This window comes from Lissotriton vulgaris, chromosome 10, assembly GCF_964263255.1.
Source record: "Lissotriton vulgaris chromosome 10, aLisVul1.2, whole genome shotgun sequence".
NCBI classification, from domain to species: domain Eukaryota; kingdom Metazoa; phylum Chordata; class Amphibia; order Caudata; family Salamandridae; genus Lissotriton; species Lissotriton vulgaris.
In genome coordinates, this window is record NC_141698.1 from 843,107,421 (window position 1) to 843,126,047 (window position 18,627).

The 18,627-nt window shown below is 47.3% G+C and overlaps 1 protein-coding gene across 2 annotated transcripts in view; it reads left to right on the plus strand.

Moving 5' to 3' along the window:
• Positions 1 to 5,938: 5,938 nt before the first annotated feature.
• Positions 5,939 to 18,627, plus strand: part of HACD1 (3-hydroxyacyl-CoA dehydratase 1) — a 139,546-nt gene continuing 126,857 nt past the window's right edge. For both annotated transcript variants that reach the window (XM_086941776.1, XM_086941777.1), the window contains exon 1: positions 5,939 to 6,144. In XM_086941776.1, coding sequence (XP_086797902.1) covers positions 6,029 to 6,144 — 116 coding nt within the window. In that variant the 5' untranslated portion in view covers positions 5,939 to 6,028. The remainder of the gene's footprint in view (positions 6,145 to 18,627) is intronic.

The window sequence follows — 18,627 nt, forward strand, 5'->3', positions numbered from 1 at the left end:
TACTTGACCAGCTAGGGCAGGTCATGTCGACATTATTTACTGAAAATGCAATGTTTAGCAATAACAAGCTGAAAGCTGAAAGCTGGCGTGTTTGTTCTCGGAATCCTTGCGTTGCTTTGCACGTTGCAGCTGACTGAGACTGAGACTGACTTGACACACAAAATGGAGCGTGCGACCATTTTGTGGATTTCTGCTGATGTCTTTCTTTAGTAGTACAAAGAAGACTATAGGCCTGAAAACATATGTATTTGGTATCATATAAATGTCTGCTTCGTCACTGTTACTGCGGAGGCACACCCCATCGAATGCAAGACTGCGCGGCGAGAGGGAAGAAGTGCAATGCTTGCAGGTGGATGAACCACTTTGCGGTGGTATGCCGGTCTGCAAAATCGCGGAAAGAAGCAGCACAGACAGTGGCTGAAGAGCGGGACAGTGAGGACATGGATGACGATGCGGGAGACTACCCGGTACACTATGTATTTGCAGTTAATCAGCCACGACGGAAGAGATGGCGACTTCCATGGTGCAGAATCAAGATCCACCACCAGGATGTGAGAGCCACTATAGACACTGGGGCGTCGATTGAACTAATGGCTGCCAATGTATATAATCAACTAAGTCTGCGCCCGCCACTAAGTGAGGCAAGGGTCAGGGTATTTGCATACAGACAGAAGACACCCATCCTGCTCCTGGGATGTTTCAAGACTGAGCTAAGACAACAGGACCTCAGGATCCCCACCACAGTGTACGTGACCAAGGAAGGAAGCGGTATGTTGATAAGTGGACAATCAGCAGAAGAGCTGAGGCTAATATCATTCTCCATGGAGGTGGAAAAAGGAAGAACTAGAGGCCATCATGGAGGAGTTTGAAGACATCTGCAAAGGCATTGGATGCCTGAAAGGTAAAGAAGTCTCTCTCCACATCGACCCGTCAGTCCAACCGGTGGTGCTGAGGCACAGGCGCATTGTGTTCCACCTGCGAAAGAAGGTTGAAGAAGAGCTGGAAGCACTGGAGTAGCAAGGGATAATAGAAAAGGTCAGTGGACCCACCCCGTGGGTGTCCCGGATCGTAGTGGCACGGAAACCGAAACAGCCGGGGTAAGTCCGCATCTGCGTTGACATGCGCCTCCGAAATGCTGCGGTGAAAAGGGAACGTCACCTAACCCTCACCATCGACGACATCTTGGGAGAACTGAACGGCGCAAAGTGGTTTTTGAAGATGGGCCTCCAGTCCGGCTATCACCAACTGCCACTACACCCGGACTCCCGATACAGCACCACCTTGTCTGCGCACGTCGGTATCAGGAGATACCGATGCCTCAAGTTCGGGATCTCAAGTGCTGCGGAGGTGTTCCAAAACCCCATCCGTGAAGTCCTCAGCGGGCTACCAGGGGTCTTAAACATAAGCAACGACCTACTCATATATGCATCGTCGATAGAAGATCACCATTGTAGACTTCGTGGGGTTCTCCAAAGGATCAAAGAATCTGGACTGACCCTACACAGGGAAAAGTGTCAGTTCTTAAAGAACAAGATACGTTTTTTTGGCTACACGTTCTCTGACCAAGGAGTGGCCCCAGACCCTGACAAGGTGCGAGATGTACGGGAAGCCCCCGCACCCTCCAACATCTCGGAAATAAGAAGTTTCCTAGGAATGGTGAACTTTTGTGGGCGGTTTGTCCCGGATTTATCCAACCTCACAAAGCCCCTCAGAGAACTAACAAAACCATCCACCACATGGCAGTGGGGCCCCGAACAGGAACAAGCCTTGAAGGATACCAAAGCAGCCCTGTCGGCAGACACAACACTGTCATACTTCGACCCGGTCTGATCCACCAACGTCGCTGTGGACGCCAGCCCATATGGGCTAGGAGCCGTGCTCACACAGTTGCAAGGAAATGGAGAGTAGGCCCCGATAGCATACGCAAGACACTCCCTGACAGACACAGAACAGGGATACTCGCAGATAGAACTAGAAGTGATCGCCATCCACTGGTCCTGTCGGCATGTCTACATGCACGGCCATCCATTCACGTTGTCCACAGACCACAAAACCCTCATCCCCCTATTTCAAGGGTCAGCATCCAAACCTCCACTGAAGATTGAAAAATGGATCCTTCAACTGCAGGGGTATGACTATCGAGTGGAATACAAACCAGGCTCATCCAAACCAGTGGACTACCTTTCGAGGCATCCCAGGGCTGCCACCAAAGCGGAAGAAGAGGATGCCGAAGACATTGAATAATATGACCGACTTGTATCAGAAAGATACGACCACTTCCCATGAGTCTCGAGACCATTGTAGAAGCCACCCGGAGTGATGAATGCCTGCAACTGGCCATAATTGCTGTCCAATCGAATAACTGGCACCCCATTCAGTCCACCATGACCAGACGGACGCCACAAGCAAAGACCGTCCTGGAGTCAATTCTGCGGGTCTAGGATGAACTTTCGGTCGACAGCATTGGTTGTCTGCTCCGAGGCCCGCGACTGGTGATTCCATCAAGTCTGGTTCAACAAGCTGTAGACCTCGCACACCGGGGACATCAAGGCATAGTAACAACAGCATGTCGGCTGAGGGCCAAGGTGTTGTTTCCAGGGATGAACCCACTGGTTTAACAAACAGTCAGAACATGCTCATGGTGCCAAGCATCTGGCCAACCGGATCGCCCTAACCCTGTCATCACTGAAGAAAACCCCCAACGGCCATGGGAGTGCATGAGTGTGGATTTTGGACACCTCCCAGATGAACGCTATGCCCTGGTGATCATCGATGACTACACAAAGTACCCCGAAGTCGAGATTGTGAGAAGTCAGACAGCCACGGAGGTCATTACAAAATTCGAGAAGACCATTGCTACCCACGGAATATTCGAAGTGGTAAAGACAAACAACGGGCCTCCCTTCCATGGACAAGAGTTTGCAGACAAGGCCTGGGGAATTCAGCACCAGAAAGTGACCCTGCCCTGGCCTCAAGCAAATGGGGAAGTAGAGAGGTTCATGCGCACTCTCAACAAAGTAACACGCATCACGCTCGATCACGGATCACCGCTCGAGAGGGCCATATACAGTTTCCTGAGAGAATACCATTTGACGCCCCATCTCACGACCGAGGCAGCTCCGGGGCTGGCAAGCATGGGTCGAGTAGTGCGAGACACCATCCCGCATCACCCAAGCTGGACCCCATCTCAGATTGATGCTGGAAAGGTCCTAGCCAACAGGACCAACTCCAATGACCAAGCCAGCGTTGACCGATGAGCCCGGATGTCAGTCATTCAAGTAAGGGACAGAGTCTATGTCAAGGACAGGTACCCTGGGAGCAAGTTCCGGCTTCCGTTCGAACATAAGCCATGGACAGTTATCCACCGAACCGGCAGTATAATAACAGCCAGAAGAGGAACCGAGGAAATCACACGCAAAATCTCTTTCTTCAAAAAGGTACATGCCGGAACTCCGGACCAGCAGTTGTCAGACAACCTGGACGTCAGACCACGTCAACCACCATTGGAGGAAGGCACAGATGGTGACCAAGGGACGACCCCCACTGAAGGTGTGAACCGATCCGACCAGGGTACCCCTTCACTGCCTGGAACACCAGTTAGAGGTCTGCCAAGTTCCCCTGTGAGATCCCCTGAGAGTGAAGTCTCGCAGGGAATGACCCCGTCATTGCCATCATCATGGGGAGGACACTCCAGATATGGCCTGAGAAGAAACCCGGCTCCATCCTCCCGACTGGCAGACTTCATGGTGTGACGAACCTGGGTCTGGAATTCTAGTGACTGGTAACAGATCTACATGATCAATATTTGTTTGTTTTTTAATAAAGGTTGGATGGAATGTAGTGTTCTCCGACACGGCGTAGCAGTGCAGTCTACCCGCGTCGGAGGTTTAACGCTAGCGCTGGCGTGTGTCGTCATGTGCCAGCTATAAATAAAGGGGCGTGGCCCGGCGAAACCAGTCGGGAACACGCGGATACTATAACCAGCTGCCTAATGTCATTTGTGGGGCTACAGAGCTATTGAGATGCGCGCATGCGGTCCTTTGAACATCACACAGGTCTCTCTTCGTGCCGCACCGGGGTGAGATTAGAAAGAGGAGAAACACACAGTCGCGGCCAGCATTACGGGCAGGTGGGGAGGTGGAAATATTGTCATCACGGGGTAAGTGGAGGAGGCGGGAGGGGTTTAATAAAATACAAATTTGAAATAAAGCTTACTGAGCTTCTGGATGGGTCCGACGACTCCCAACTCCCCCTGTCCGGTCCTGAGCCAATTCCTGCAGCTCCTCGTCATCATCAGGAAAGCCAGCGCCTTCCCTACCCTCCCTCCACCAATCACAACGCTGCAATGGCAGCGTTGTGATTGGTGAGGTGCAGGGGAGAGCGCCCCAGCCACACCCATTTTCTCCTGCACAGAGAAAAAGGGAGAGTGGGCAGTCGTGCTCGAGGGTAGGGGGGGAGTGGCTTACCCACTGTTGTGGGTACTGAGTGTGTGGTCGGCTCCAGGGGCCGACCACACAGTCAGTACCCACAACAGTGGGTAAGCCACTCCTCCCCTGCCCTTGAGCACCACCGCCCATGATGCTGCCCCCAACCAGGCACTTCTGCTTTCTGGCAGTGCAAGAAGCAGAAACATAAAATTGTAGTTTTTACCATTTTATGTTCCTGCCTCTAGTACTGCGAGAAAGCAGTAGGGCAGTGCCCAAAGGCCCCTATGGAGAAGCTGCCACTGGAAGGCCCTCATATCACAGCCTTGCCACATCTTGGAACCGGTGCATCGCTTCAGCTGCACAGTGCATCTTTGATGCGGATTCTCACAGCGCTCCACAAACCACGATTTAAGCTACTCTGTTCAGCAGGCCCAACTAGGAACCCGTAGGCAGCCCTTGCTCCATCGCGGTGAGCCTGAGCTTGTGACTTTGGCCTGGCCCAGGATTACCAGATATCCACAGTTAGCACTTTGTGCTGTTTGGCGCTATTTTCAATAAATTCTTCGGTTCAACTGATTTGATTTTTTGTATTTTTGTCTTGTTTTATTTATTGAAGAAAGTTCAATTTTTCTAACTTAGTGGGGATCCTTTTTGTGTGGTGTGATGATTTCACTTTATTACTGTTTGAAGTGTTGCACAAATACTTTACAAATTGCCCCTAAATTAAACCTGACTGCTCTGCGCCAAGCTGCCAGAAGGTTGAGCACATATTAATGTAGGGTTAGCCTGTGCCTCACCCTGACAAGGATTGTGGTTGCTGCTTGACAAGGGCTCACACCCCATCCAACCAAAACCCCTTTTTCTTACATCTATCTTTCTTTAGGCAAAGTTACAATCCACAAATGAGCTGTCATCTGGTATTGCTAGTGCTAGAATATAAATGCATACATCTAAGACTTCTATGTATCAAAACCAAATGTTATCTTTGATACCTTTGATAGCTCTTTAAATCGGAAAGGGGACCTCCGAGCATATCCACCAACTGCAGAGATCTTTGTGTAACCAGCAGGTCGATCTTTCTATTCCCAATAAGCCCACAAGCATAAATATGATTAATGCGTCCTTCCTTACTACTTAATTGACCTGTCAGTAAGTTGCTATTAAGGCATTTAATAGCCCCTTTGTTATTTTAATGGGGTCAAAATGTGACGAAGTGAAAAACAACAAAATAAACAAAAAAAGCTTTAAATATTCAGGTTGACACTATCACCTTTGGGTACCAGTAAACACGGGTGACAATAATACAAATGATTTAAAAAAAAAAAAAAGCAAATGAATATATTCTCTCAGCTTGTCCCCACTGTTTCTGAAGCTAACAGGGTTAGGACTGTGTTGTGTTATTAGTAGTCTGGGGGCACTATCTCAACCAACCAGCAGTTGTTTTACACGTAATGTGATGAGCTCTGAGACATGTCCACCTGTCTCGCAGATGGTGACTGGCTGCTTGTGCTTGGTTGGGAGGAGGGCAGGAGCCGGCACTCCGGCTCCAGCTGTCCAGGGAAAACTCTTTTCCACTCCGGCCAGACTTCGTGCGCACCATCATGGCATCCGGCGAGGAGGACGGGCCGGCCGAGGAGAAGGAGCACACCAAGAGGAAGGCCATCGGCCCCTTCGCAACCGCATGGCTGACCCTGTACAACATAGCCATGACAGCCGGGTAGGTGGCACGCTATCCCCGGCGCCTCACTTGAGCTGGCGCCCATTTGGGTACATTTTTCTCGTGACTGGAGCGCCAAGAAGGCAGCCAGGGCAGAGAATGTATCCCAAGCACAATAAAAGCAGTTCGGCGTTAGCCGGTGGGCATACCAGCAGGTATTGTCCCGAGCCTGTCTGAGAGATCCGCGTCACCGTGTGCACCCCCACGGCTCCGTCGACATGAATAATTAATCTGCGTTTGATTGGACGGATGGATGTGCGTGCTGCCCGAGCTGTGCCTCGATCTTTTATGATGTAGGTTTGTGGTCTGTGGTAGAAACAGGACAGTTGTCTACCCAATATAAATAGTGTATTCATTCCAGCAAAACTCGCTTCTTTCCTCATACCTGTCAGTTTCAGAGAGGTTTACCGGTTTTATTTCGGTTGTGTTTTACTATTCTGTGAGGCCGGAGGCTCCTCGGGGCCCGGGGAGACTCCCTCGGTGTCGATGAATGAAGCCGGTGCGCAGGCCTCGCTGCTGGCCTGGCATGTCCTAATACGGTGTAGGCTTCCCAGCCTCCACGCTGTTGTTAAGTATAGATTCAGGCGGGTGGAATGCGATGGGTAGGGGGAGGCTGCTGCCCCCGGCACCGTTGACACTGCTCCAGGGCTTCTCACAGGTTTTTCCCACTGTGCAACGAGAGTGATGTTAAAGAAGTGGAAGGTAACGTCTGTGGGTTCTCAGATTCGCTCTGTTCCCCAATCCACCATTCTGAGGAAAGCAGCTTCTGAACCGATGCTAATGACGTAAAACCTTGGTTCAGACAGTGCTAACGTGCAAAAGTGACAAAACAGTGAGGTATTAATTTACCTTTTCTTGCCACATAATTTGACAACCCTGCTGCAGAATTTGGTCCTTCCCTACTATATATTTCCACTGGCCCTGACTATACAAAATGATCCATCACAGTGCGGCAGATGAAGAAATGAATCAATGAATAAATATTGTACACAATTAATTAAATCCTTATACGAGATATACAAAAAATAGTAAAATAGATGTACCCTTTCCCCTCTATAAGTAAACAAATATAAACATCTCGATTAAAAAACGTTAAAAAAATCACTTTCTCCTAGTATCTGCCTCTAACTAAATCCTTTCTTGAATTGAGACAGTAGCTGTCAACAGTGCATTAGCAAATGGTACTCATACGAAAAGAGGCACTCTTTGTGTTTGAGGGTAAGACTTACCCTCAAACACAAAGTAAAGGGATGTCAATCACAGTGCCATCTTCGATCAAACATACACAACAAAGTAACAGTGACAGTATTATAAATAAACATTGCCAAAGCCAATACGTCTGAATGTAATGTTTCACACAAGAGGTATCTCATTAGAGCGAGACACAAAGGTGGAGGCCAGCGGGGGAGAACAGAAAGGACTACAGTTGTATAGTGCCTCAGGCAGTTCAATGTAACCACTCGAGGGGAAGCAAACGGCTATACCCAAACAACCAACAGCATTAGGTGAGGGGTGATGCTTCATTGGGATTCGCCAAGATGTGATTGACAAAGTCTGCAACAAGTGGCTAAAAGAGGCCGGTTAAAGACATTCAGTGGTTGAAAGGAGCAAACCCAGAGCCCACTTTATGTATAATGTAAGCTGTAGGTCTCTGTGTGAGAGCAGAATATTAAAATCCAGACCGAAAAAACAATAATGTCGGGCCCCTTATTATCACCAATCGACCCACTCCATTGCCAAACCCTTAACGTTTTGCTAAAATCACTCTACATTATGGCAAGCAGACAAATTATTGTCGCTGTATTACTGGCAGCGGCCTCCTGGTACAGGCAGCACCTTGGAGTCACCAGCAGCACATTGATGTTGGCAGCACCCACTACCTAAGTATATATGTGCAGCACTGACGCTCATGATGACAGAAATCCTCTGGAATCTCCTGGCACAGGGATTCTAATAAGAATCTATTTCAAATGGTGTTATTTATCAAGCCACCGATTGACATTGTGGATTTTGTCCACTGGGGCACAGTGTATCCGAGACTATATGTCAATGTACCTGGCACAATTCCATGCTTTTTACAACATGATGGCATTGCTGACAGGGAGGCTAAGGATGCAGTGCTGCTTTCTGCCTCAAGAGTTCAATCCCTGCAGTATACCGCTCCGGCGTACCTGAATGTTTCATAGACCTAAAAACACATACTAGAGCAAAATGATACAATGTGTGAAAAGCTACAGCCATTCGTGACTGGACAATTTCCTGATTCAAATACCATGTTTTTTTATATATTTAGGGCGAACTAGACCCGAGGCATCTAGTATCAGAGCGCTTTACATGAGCACCAGTTTCGTTACACGAGGACACATTCCTATTTGTTAGACACGGGGAGATTACGTGATTTGCCCAGAATCATAGGATGTTGAATGTCCTTACTGAGACACCGAACCCAGTACCCCAGCATCGAGGTCCACCGCTCTAGCCGTAAGGCTGCATCCTCTCCCCTGTTGTTTATAATTGGAGCTAGTGGTTTAATGGAATTTATTTGCTCGACTTTTCAGTCTGTATTTAGCTATAGTTATTTTTTTCGAATTTCATTAGTATGTATCCTTATTTTTTGGTTGATGGAATCATTAAACTATTAGGGTTCCACATTTATTTATCCACATATCTGTGCTCACACTTTGATGAATGTAGGCATGTCATGTGCTTGGCAGTTATATACCTGAAATAATACACTCACCTCAACACACTAGCATTACCGTACCAGAGCACCCCTGCGGCGGTCAATACTTCATTTTAAAATCGTGTTCCTTGTGGGTTTTTTTTGTTTACATTTCTTTTATTGAATTTCCAAAATCAAGTATGACAGGCCAGTAGGTGCCGCGCATTCATCGGATAGCAATCCAGCGTCAATTTCACACAGCTGGCTCAGAAAGACAATGAAAAGCAAAGGAACTCCCGCCCCCACCCCCACCCCCACCCCCTCCCGCCTTTCCCCCCTCAGAAATGTCGTCCACATGAAATGGGTCGCGTCGTGTGTGTGTGGGTCCGTGTTGGACTGCCTCATTGTGGGCCCTTAAGTGGTGGCGGTTTGCGAGTCTAATATACGAGGCGGGCGGGCTTGCCAGACGTAGAAGCCTAAGATATTTAGGGCAGGGGAGCTCCCTGAACTCGGAGGTGAGCAGTGTGAGGAACGGCGCCCATAGATTACTGACGGGAGCGTCAGGACGGGCCTGCCTGGGTAAGTGAGATTTTCTCCATCTCCAGGATCCTCACATTCTGTGAAGCCGTCCGAGCGGTGTGTGTGTTGTTTTAGCACACCAATGTGTTCGGATTTTCTGAACTGCAGACCCTCGGGCCAGGGCCATCTGCTTGCCTCTCTGGGATTTAAGGGGGAATGTGAGATCATTCAGGAGGCCCAAAAGTACATAATCGTTGAATTTGATAATCGAAATGTGAATCAATCTCGTCCAGTGTCTATCGCCAATAATCCCCTAATAGTGGGCAATCCCAGAGAATATGGGTGAGTGCAGGCGCGCCACACCCATTGGGTTCACGGGGCTTCAGCCACCCCCACCCGAGTACTTAACAGGTCTTTAAAAGACCATTTACTTGTAAATGAGGCTTTCGTTGTGTGTTCACCCCTTCTTACAGCCACTCTGTCTATGGTTGGAAGAATTAGCCCCACCTGAAATATTTTTCACCCCCCCTTTGGCTCTAGTTGCCACCTGGTTGTGTGTGCCTTGTGAGCCGCAGGCCCTCCAGCACAGCGGACGGCGGGTGGATTGGCGCGATGAATGTAATCGTACAGGAGTCAAGTACCAATAGGTAGCCACTTTTCTGACTGTCTCAATGGAGGCCACGTTGTGGGCCATGTGTCGGGCCCTATAGTAAATCGCTGTCCATTCCCTCAGCCTCAGCTCTCTGCCAAATTCTTTTTCCCATCCCAGCTGTCCCGGAGCCCCCATTTCCAGGAACAGGGTGTGCAAATTTATATAAGTCCGAGGTCAGGTGAGCATCTGGGTGACGGGTGAGGAGCCACTTTTCGAATGAAGTGAGGCATCTCCCTGCGCCGGTTTTGCCCTGGGGAACCCAGTGCTGAATCTGTAGATATCTATACCGTTCAGCTTCCAGGACACCTTGATCCCTGCGCGTGCTGCAAAGGAACGGTGGCCCTCAAGGTCGAAGAAGTGACCAATGGAGCTGCAGGACTCCCCCTCCAATGTCGGAATCTTGTCTCATCTAGTCCCGGAGTGAAGCCGGGATTGCACACAATGGGTGTGATCGGGGAGGAAAAAGTGGTCAATCCCGTGGTGGGGGCCACTTTGTCCCTGGCCAGAAGTACGGGTCGGGTCACCTCCGAGAGGTACACTACAAATATGTTCCTTGTTTTAACTAATTATTTCGATGTGTGCAGCTTTAGGCATGCCATTCAGAGATGTCAGTATAGAGACACATTCAGAAGAATATCACATTTCTTAAAATGCAGAGATACCAACAAATTGTTTTCCGACTATATATATATATATATGTGTAAAAATCAATAAAAACAGAACACTGGGAACTTTATTTCAAATCCACTGATCCACTGTGGGTAGAGATAAAGCCCTCTTGGTTTGTGGTAAACACTTATTAGCCTGGTTTTTGGACAGATAGATTCACCATGAATGAGTTGGAGTGAAGCCCCAATAACCATCCATGTGAAGGTAAAACAAATCAAATAACCAGTGCTTTAAATGGGACGGTACTGTCCGGTACGGAGTACCAGCACTTTTCTATTTAGAGAGGGAGAGTACCAGCACTTCTCAAGAGAAATGCTATACTTTTAGTTGGAGAGTACCGGCACTTTGGAGAAACAAGCAGGTACTTTGTACAGAGTACCTGCACTTCCATTTTTAAATTTTAAGCATGGCAAATAACCATGAAAGCGCTAGGCTTCAGTTGATGAAGAGCTACGCTTACTGGTTTAAAAAAGATACATTTTTCGTGAAGCTTTTGTCTTGCTTTTATAAGTCAGGGTATAGTAGGAATGGTCAATGATGTGCATTGATTTCCTGGCCAGAAAAGGTAGCAGGTAGAAAAATCCCACACCTGCTGTGTGCTGTTGGCCTTATTATTGAACCCCTATTTATTCTACACCTTAGTACCTTAGACCACTGGCAGCACTTCTCTTCCTCCGGAAGTCTTATTTTCATGAATACAGATGATGCACAGATTGTAATTTGAATTAAAAGGTGTCCAGTTGGCTGTAGTAGTTCGATTTATATGGACCTTTGGATCAACTCCAGTGTTCTAAGGTAAAGGAAACCAAGGTCACAGATTCCAGGGTGAAATAGAATGTGTGCACAGCAGAGTTTTGGCTCAGTGTACCAGCTAAACGCCACATACAAATCTCATGGGCTTGATCGGTGCAGTTGATGAGCAGTTATCATTTGCTCCTCAAATTGAAGCAGTAATTAGATCATGCACCTTTTTTTGCATGCTCCACAGTGTGGTACCTCTGCAAACTGCAGTTCTGTATAGAAAATGCATATTTCTTAACATTTCCCACAGCTCCAAAAAAGAAAAATATATTCTTCTGACCCCTTAACTACCGCCCTGAACAATACAGATGGTGTTTACAGAATAGGCACCTGTACATTTCCAGCAGTTCCTGTTTAAGCAATCCAGTCACCCATTGCAGCCCAATATATAGAGAAAGCTTATACCAGGACATCGTACAGTACATAAAACAAGTTGAGCTAGTATTGAATTGATGAATTATATGGCAAACCCTTAATAAAAATACATGATGCAATCATACAATATACACAAAAAACACAATATAATAATATCTTTGAAATAATCATAATATGTCTTTAAAGACATGAAACCTCTGCGGAGGCCATTTAGGCTGAAACACGTCAGCAATTTGACCTCTTAGAGACCATGACAGGTTGAATCTTCCTGTCGTGACCTACACACCTTTTTTAATCCTGACCCCTGGATGTTCCTTTAAAATTTATCTTTAACAAGCCAGGTAGTTAGTTTTAACCTCACCCTCATTTTCCTCACACACTCCCTCCAAGCCTGGCTCATCTAAAGGTGTTAGTATACCTCCCAACTACTTCATAAAAACATCCCTGAGCCTCTCCATCACAGTGAGGGGGTTGTAGCCCACACTGCGACCAGGTTCGCAGTGCGAGGAAGTTCCATATGAGGAAGGATGCCACCTACGGGTGGGTGAGGGAATTCATCCTTTAAAAAGGGACTCACCTGCACTCCGTCGTTGGAATTCCAACCCAGGGCGGCTTGTTTGTGTTACCACAATCCTATCCACTTAGTCAGTCAGTTTAGTATTCTCTGGTGATGTTGGTATTGTTTGTGCATCTCATATAATATTAGGAAGAGGTCCTCACAGATATTTATTAGCACATATTTCCTTTCACTTCCAGTCTTGATCCCTGTTTGCCAACCACGAAGAAAGATCTTGATTTCCATGCACTCATGTAGTTGTTTTGTGACTTCCTTTTCGAAGTTTTTGCCTAGGAATAGTAGGTTTAAAATTGGTTTATAATTGGCTAGGGTCATGAGGTCGGCTGATGGCTCTTTAGGTTGGGCCTCAGCAGCATGCATGCGCTGTCTTTGAGACATGCTGTTATCACTCGGTGTGCTTAGAGCCTGCCCACAGTTTTTGATTGGCTTATGTTTGTGTCCTTTAAAAACATTGCTTCTAATTGGTTAATGTTTCATGTTTGTCCCACCTTTTTCACAATTGTTAATTCCCATGGAGTATCGCCAGAAGGACTTGTCCTCTTCCACTTTTGCTATTGTATTTTGTGTCTCCTGAACATTTCTTTTTATCAGCACTGCAATTACTCAAGTATGTAAAGCTGGGGTCCCGGGAGCCTATGCACACATGCCTTTTCTTAAGCTTTGCTACGCAAGAAGACTTCCGACAGTGTTTAAACTCTTTGGGATGGTTTGTCACCGGATTTAAGGCCAGGCTTGTTTGTGATATTTGCACAGAGGCAGTGTGGCTTTTACTTTTACAACACAGCGCCTGTTTCATGGCCACCGCACTTCATGTTTCAGCTACGCGCCTAACTTTTTCTACACAGGGCTTTTATTTCAGCCTGGTTCTTTTGAGGTTGTAGAATAGTACTATACCCGGGCCCACACTACGTCCAGCTGCCTGACCTCTGCTTGTCTTCACTGTGTTTACAACAGGGATACCCGGAACAAGCCATTGCACCTGGGAACTCTTAAATCTCACTCCTTGCAAAGTTGGTGTACCCTTGGAGAAGGGCCAAGTTTAAAACTTTACCGAACCCTTTGGTGCTGCAAGGTACTTAGAGGTTGACGTTATTAGTATTTTGATTTAAGTAAACACAGAGTGTTAGCAACAAATTGTTGAGAGATCAAATGTTTTATGGAAGCTTTGCATTTTGATTTTGATTTGAGGGATGGAGAGAAGCAGGTGTGTTTAGGGGAGAGCGCCCTGTATAGGATGTTGCAGAGTGTGATCTATGAGTTTATTTGGTGACAGCGTAGAGTCTAATGTGTAAGTACTGTTGGTGTGATACTGCCTCCATACTCCGGTCTGTCCACTCCTGCTGCCACACTGACGACTAGAGGTGCAGGTAGCAGGGGGTGCTGCAGAGCTGTTGGCAGGCATCTGATTAATGGGTCAAGTGCCTTGTGTATACACAGGGCACTTGACCCATTAATCACAGAGCATTCCAGGTGCTCCTTCAATATCCCCAAGCTCTGCCACTGCCCGCTCTCCTACTCCAGGGGATCGCTCACTCCCAGTGCGCCTTCCATGAGGCAGGCAGAGCAAGCTTTAGGGCAGTGTGACTGGTGTGGCCGCACTGGGCACTGAACTGGGCTGGGGAGGGGTCGTTGTCCCCTTGTACCCCTCAATACTGAGCTTGCATCTTTCTGTCTGGAAGTTGGACACAGTGCCTCACTTGCAGCGCAGTGAAGAAGACCAGTCCCTCTAGTGCTCATGAGCCAGTTGATTCCTGAGGTGCTCTGTACAAATGCACCAATTCTCTCAAGTGCATGCTGGTACCGAACCAGTGTATGGGAAGCGTGTAGTATGTTTTTGCCTGTTTGTATTACACCAACCACTCCCTCCAGCGTTAACCCGCTGTGCTCAGACTTCCCTGTGTTTGGGTGTTATGTGATTTGCACAAACGGCCCCTGTCGGTTTTCTCTCCAGTCGCTCCCTTGCATGTTCTTTGTTTTTTTGGGGGGGATCTCGTTTATCCACTATAAATCAACCTTGTTCTTTAATTGTTACACTTTCTTTTCTCATCATACTAGATTATTTAATTGCCCCCCTTTTGTTTAACTTGTCTCTTTGTATCTCTCCCTGTTTGAGATTACTTATTGAGATTCTTTCAGAAAAAGGAACAAAATAAATCACACCATACACAAATTCTCAATTTGCTAATTGCATTTTCCTGTGTACCCATCCTGTCTTTCAAAGTCATTCCTTGTTTTTCCTTTACCTTTTAATTTATATTTAGCTTCCATCTGAGATTGGTCTGTGTCTGAGGTGAGTGGCGTTCTAAATGAATCACTTCATACAACCTACAAGGCTAGCGTTAGGTGTATGGCGGTGTAAGACACTCATTTGGGAAGAGCCTTGAAGCACACTGTGTTCTGTTGATCTTGCAACAAACACTCTGGGCTCCATTTTCTCCTTCAGTCTGGAGGTGTGCTACTCCCAGAGCTGCAACTTGGCTCTCCAGGGACCTCTATTTTATCAGAAGAGTGATTGTCCCCTGCTTCAATGGGCTAGTACAAATCCATATAGTATGATTCATTGACCAAGCCCACCATTTGCTACCAGGGAGTGGACGAATGTCTTGATTCAGTATTCATATGCTGGATGAAACTAACCTCTTTGCAAGCTTTTGTTTTCAAGTTCATTGGCTTGAAGATGCTGAACTTGCTCATGAAAGTGGAAGGGGCAGAGGGTTCAAAGGTGAGGCCGGAGATTTATTGGAGAAAGTCTCCAAGTTGAAGGAAGCCTTTGATTCTAAGAAAGGCAGAGGATCAGTATAGCTGTAGATTCTTTTTTGGCCTCATTATTTTTTGAAAATCTTGATGATTCGTCTCAAGGAGTATGAGACTGTGATTATTATATTCTGAGTATTAAAAACGTATCTTGGCACACTGTACAGCTTTGTGGTAAGCTTTCATGTAGAAACACATGAAACACATCCACATCCAGATCCAGCCCAATCCCAGAACGACTTCCCACAGAACATTCGCCTACAGATCTCATGGATCCCGCACCCCCTTCACCAACATCATCGCAGACCACATCGCACCTCCCACCCATGCCTCTACGGACTACATACTACTCGGACACTTGAACTTCTTCCTGGTCAGAGTCATTGCTCTCTCCCTGCACAGCTCCACTGTTGTGGGACTGCCATTAGCACTGCTTGAGGTCCCTGCCAGGTAGATGTTGGAGGCCCTCCTCCATCCACAGATTCCAGCCTGCGCCTCATCCCTGGTGGTCTAGTGGAAGAGCTTTGCTCTTCTGCTAGTCCACTCATCTTGTGTCCTCTGCCTTTTTCCTGATTGCCTTTCTCTCTGTGTTTTGCCTCTTTTCCTCAGTGTTTTTTTCTGTTTTTCCTTGCCTTTTGAATTTTTCCATCTTTGTTTTTCCCTTTTTTCTTGCCTCTTTCTCTTTGCCGTTCACTTTGCCTCCTTTCCCTCGCACTATTTGCCGCTGCTGCCCCAGCGGCACCTCCCCCAGCGTGTTGCTCCCACCTCCCATCTGATCGCCCTCCGACGACCCCTACTTAATGGAGACCGCTGCATGGCCGTTCCGAAAGTGCGCCAAAGGCAAACCCATCTGTGCCTGTCTGCGACCAGTGATAGGGACCCTGTCCCCGACCAACTGCCGCTACGACCCCATCACTTTCCACGCACTCAACCCCAGACGCAAAAACAACTGCCGGCTCTCGACGTCGAGCGACACCCCAGGCCCGTTCTCCTGCCGATGCTGCAGCTGCATCTTCACCCACCTCCGGACCCAGGCAGCTACCCCAACCCGCCGAACACCACCACACACAAGCCACTGAGCTGCATTCTCCTCAACGGACACTCCCTGCACAGATACGCTGTAGAAATCTGGGACCTCCTCAACACGCCTTTTTCACAGAGACTTGGACCAATGCCAGATCAACACCCGACATCACAACCACCAACCGTCCCAACCGCCCAGGAGGAGGCCTCACCATCATCCACAAAAGCTCCCTCCGACTCACAACCAACAACTCGGATGACGCCTCACCGCCGATGGAACACATCCACTTCCAGATCCAGCCTCACCCCAGAACGACGCTCTTCAGAACACTCGCCTACAGACCTCCTGGATCACACACCCACTTCACCAATAACATCGCTGACCACATTGCACCCCACACCCTTGCCTCTGTGGACTACATACTACTCAGAGACCTGATCTTCCACCTTGACAACCATAGGGATCCAAACACCACCGCCTTTCTGAAGAACCTCCCCAACATAGGACTGAAGTAACTTTTCTCCACCCCCACTCACACACTCGACCCCACCTTCGCTGGAGGAAACAACATTGCTTCAGCCACACCATGGAACTGCTCCGGACAGACCACCACTGCATCCATTTCTCCTTTATGAAACCCACCGCACACAAGCATATGCGCTGCCCTCCACACATAACCTGGAACAAAGTCTCAGAAGAACACCTCACCTCCTCCTTCACCTGCACTCCTCTCCCAACTACGACAGTCACCAACACAGTGGCAGGCCACCTCCACCAATGGATCGACACCTGTGCCAAAACACCCCCCTTCAGAACAGCACGAGACATCTCAACAAGAAAGATAACTGGTTCACCACAGATCTCCGAGAAACCAAGCGCTTCTGCAGACGACTGGAGAAGACGTGGAGAAACAGCAAACCCCAGAAGCCCACTCCGCCTACAAAAAAATCCATCACAGCACACCATCAACTCATCAAATCAGCAAAGAAAACTTAATCCAAGACAGAATCCTCTCCAACGCCGGCAACTCCAAGGATTTCTTTGCCATCATACAGGAATGCGCCAAACCCAACAGCAAAACAACTGACGTCCATCCCAAACAAGACCTCTGCAAAAATCTCAGCTCCTTCTTTCACCTCAAGATCAAGATGCTCTATGACATCTTCAATGACCAAGACCACAACACTGCCTCAACTCCCACCCCCAATGATGCCACCAAACAGACCCTTCCCACCTGGACCCATCTCACCACAGAAGACACCTTTAAGACAATGAAGAGCATCCACTCCAGAGCACCATCTGCCCCCTGCCCGCCGCAGATCTTTAGAATCCGGAGTGAGGCGGAAGCGGTTACGCCGAAAAGATCATAACATACTCTGTGTAATTGAGAGAGAACATCCACGAGGTGTACCAGTTCAAAAAAAGATCGGGGTGTTTCCGTGCTTCCTAATATCCGACATGGGAGTATGTACATCATTATAGAAAAAAAGAAAGTATAGAGAAGCAGGAAGTGCTGTATCAACAAAGACCCAAGGGGCTGGTAAAGGTTATCTCAACCAGACTACGGGATAAGAAAAGGAGGACCTCATGCTCCAATATACAGGAAGAAAGAGATATCACTCTATCAACTGGAACATCTACTTGTAAACTAAAAGCAGAATTTGAACTTCAGGGAACTAAGTGGAAACCGTGAAGAAATAATTTTTAATAACAAAAGGGATCCTACATGTCCTGAAGAAGGTGGCCCATATCTATTGGCTTTAACCACCGAAACCGTCAACGCCTATGATACAATCCATAAGACCTGAGGGACAGTGGGAAATATAGAAATTCTAGTACCCAGCATCCCTTTGAAAGGATATAGGGCTTTTGGATTAGACTGGTATCTAATCAAAGAATTAGAACTGTTTCTCTTAAGCAATAAGTGGGGTAATGTAGAGGCAATTTTTACTGATAGTTTCTATGCTGTTTTTTAACTTTGTTTATGTATTAATGCTCTGACAATATAAAATGAGTTGTATGAATTGTGTTAACATTTTAATTTTGCCTATGTGTATGTGTATTGTTTGAAAACAATTTTATATATACTCTTTCTTGAAAATAAATGCAAAAATAGGGAATGATTTTAACAAATATAATATTATAAGTGCTTACATTTTGGTTTAAGAACATATTTGAGAGTGGGTCAAGGAGGATATGAGTCATTGATGTGTGACGGTTAAACATAACGAATGAATGGTCAATAGGAAGGTATTTGAAGTCGATTTCCAGGGATTTATTTATAGGCTACAGTCATCGCAGATCTTCCACAGGGCCCTAACTGCCATTGCACCTGAACTACACTGAACTATCAACTGCTCACTCAAGACTGCTACATTCCCTGACAACTGGAAGCACGTCAAAGTCAACCCCCTCCTTAAGAAGGCCTCCGCAGACACAATGGACCTCAA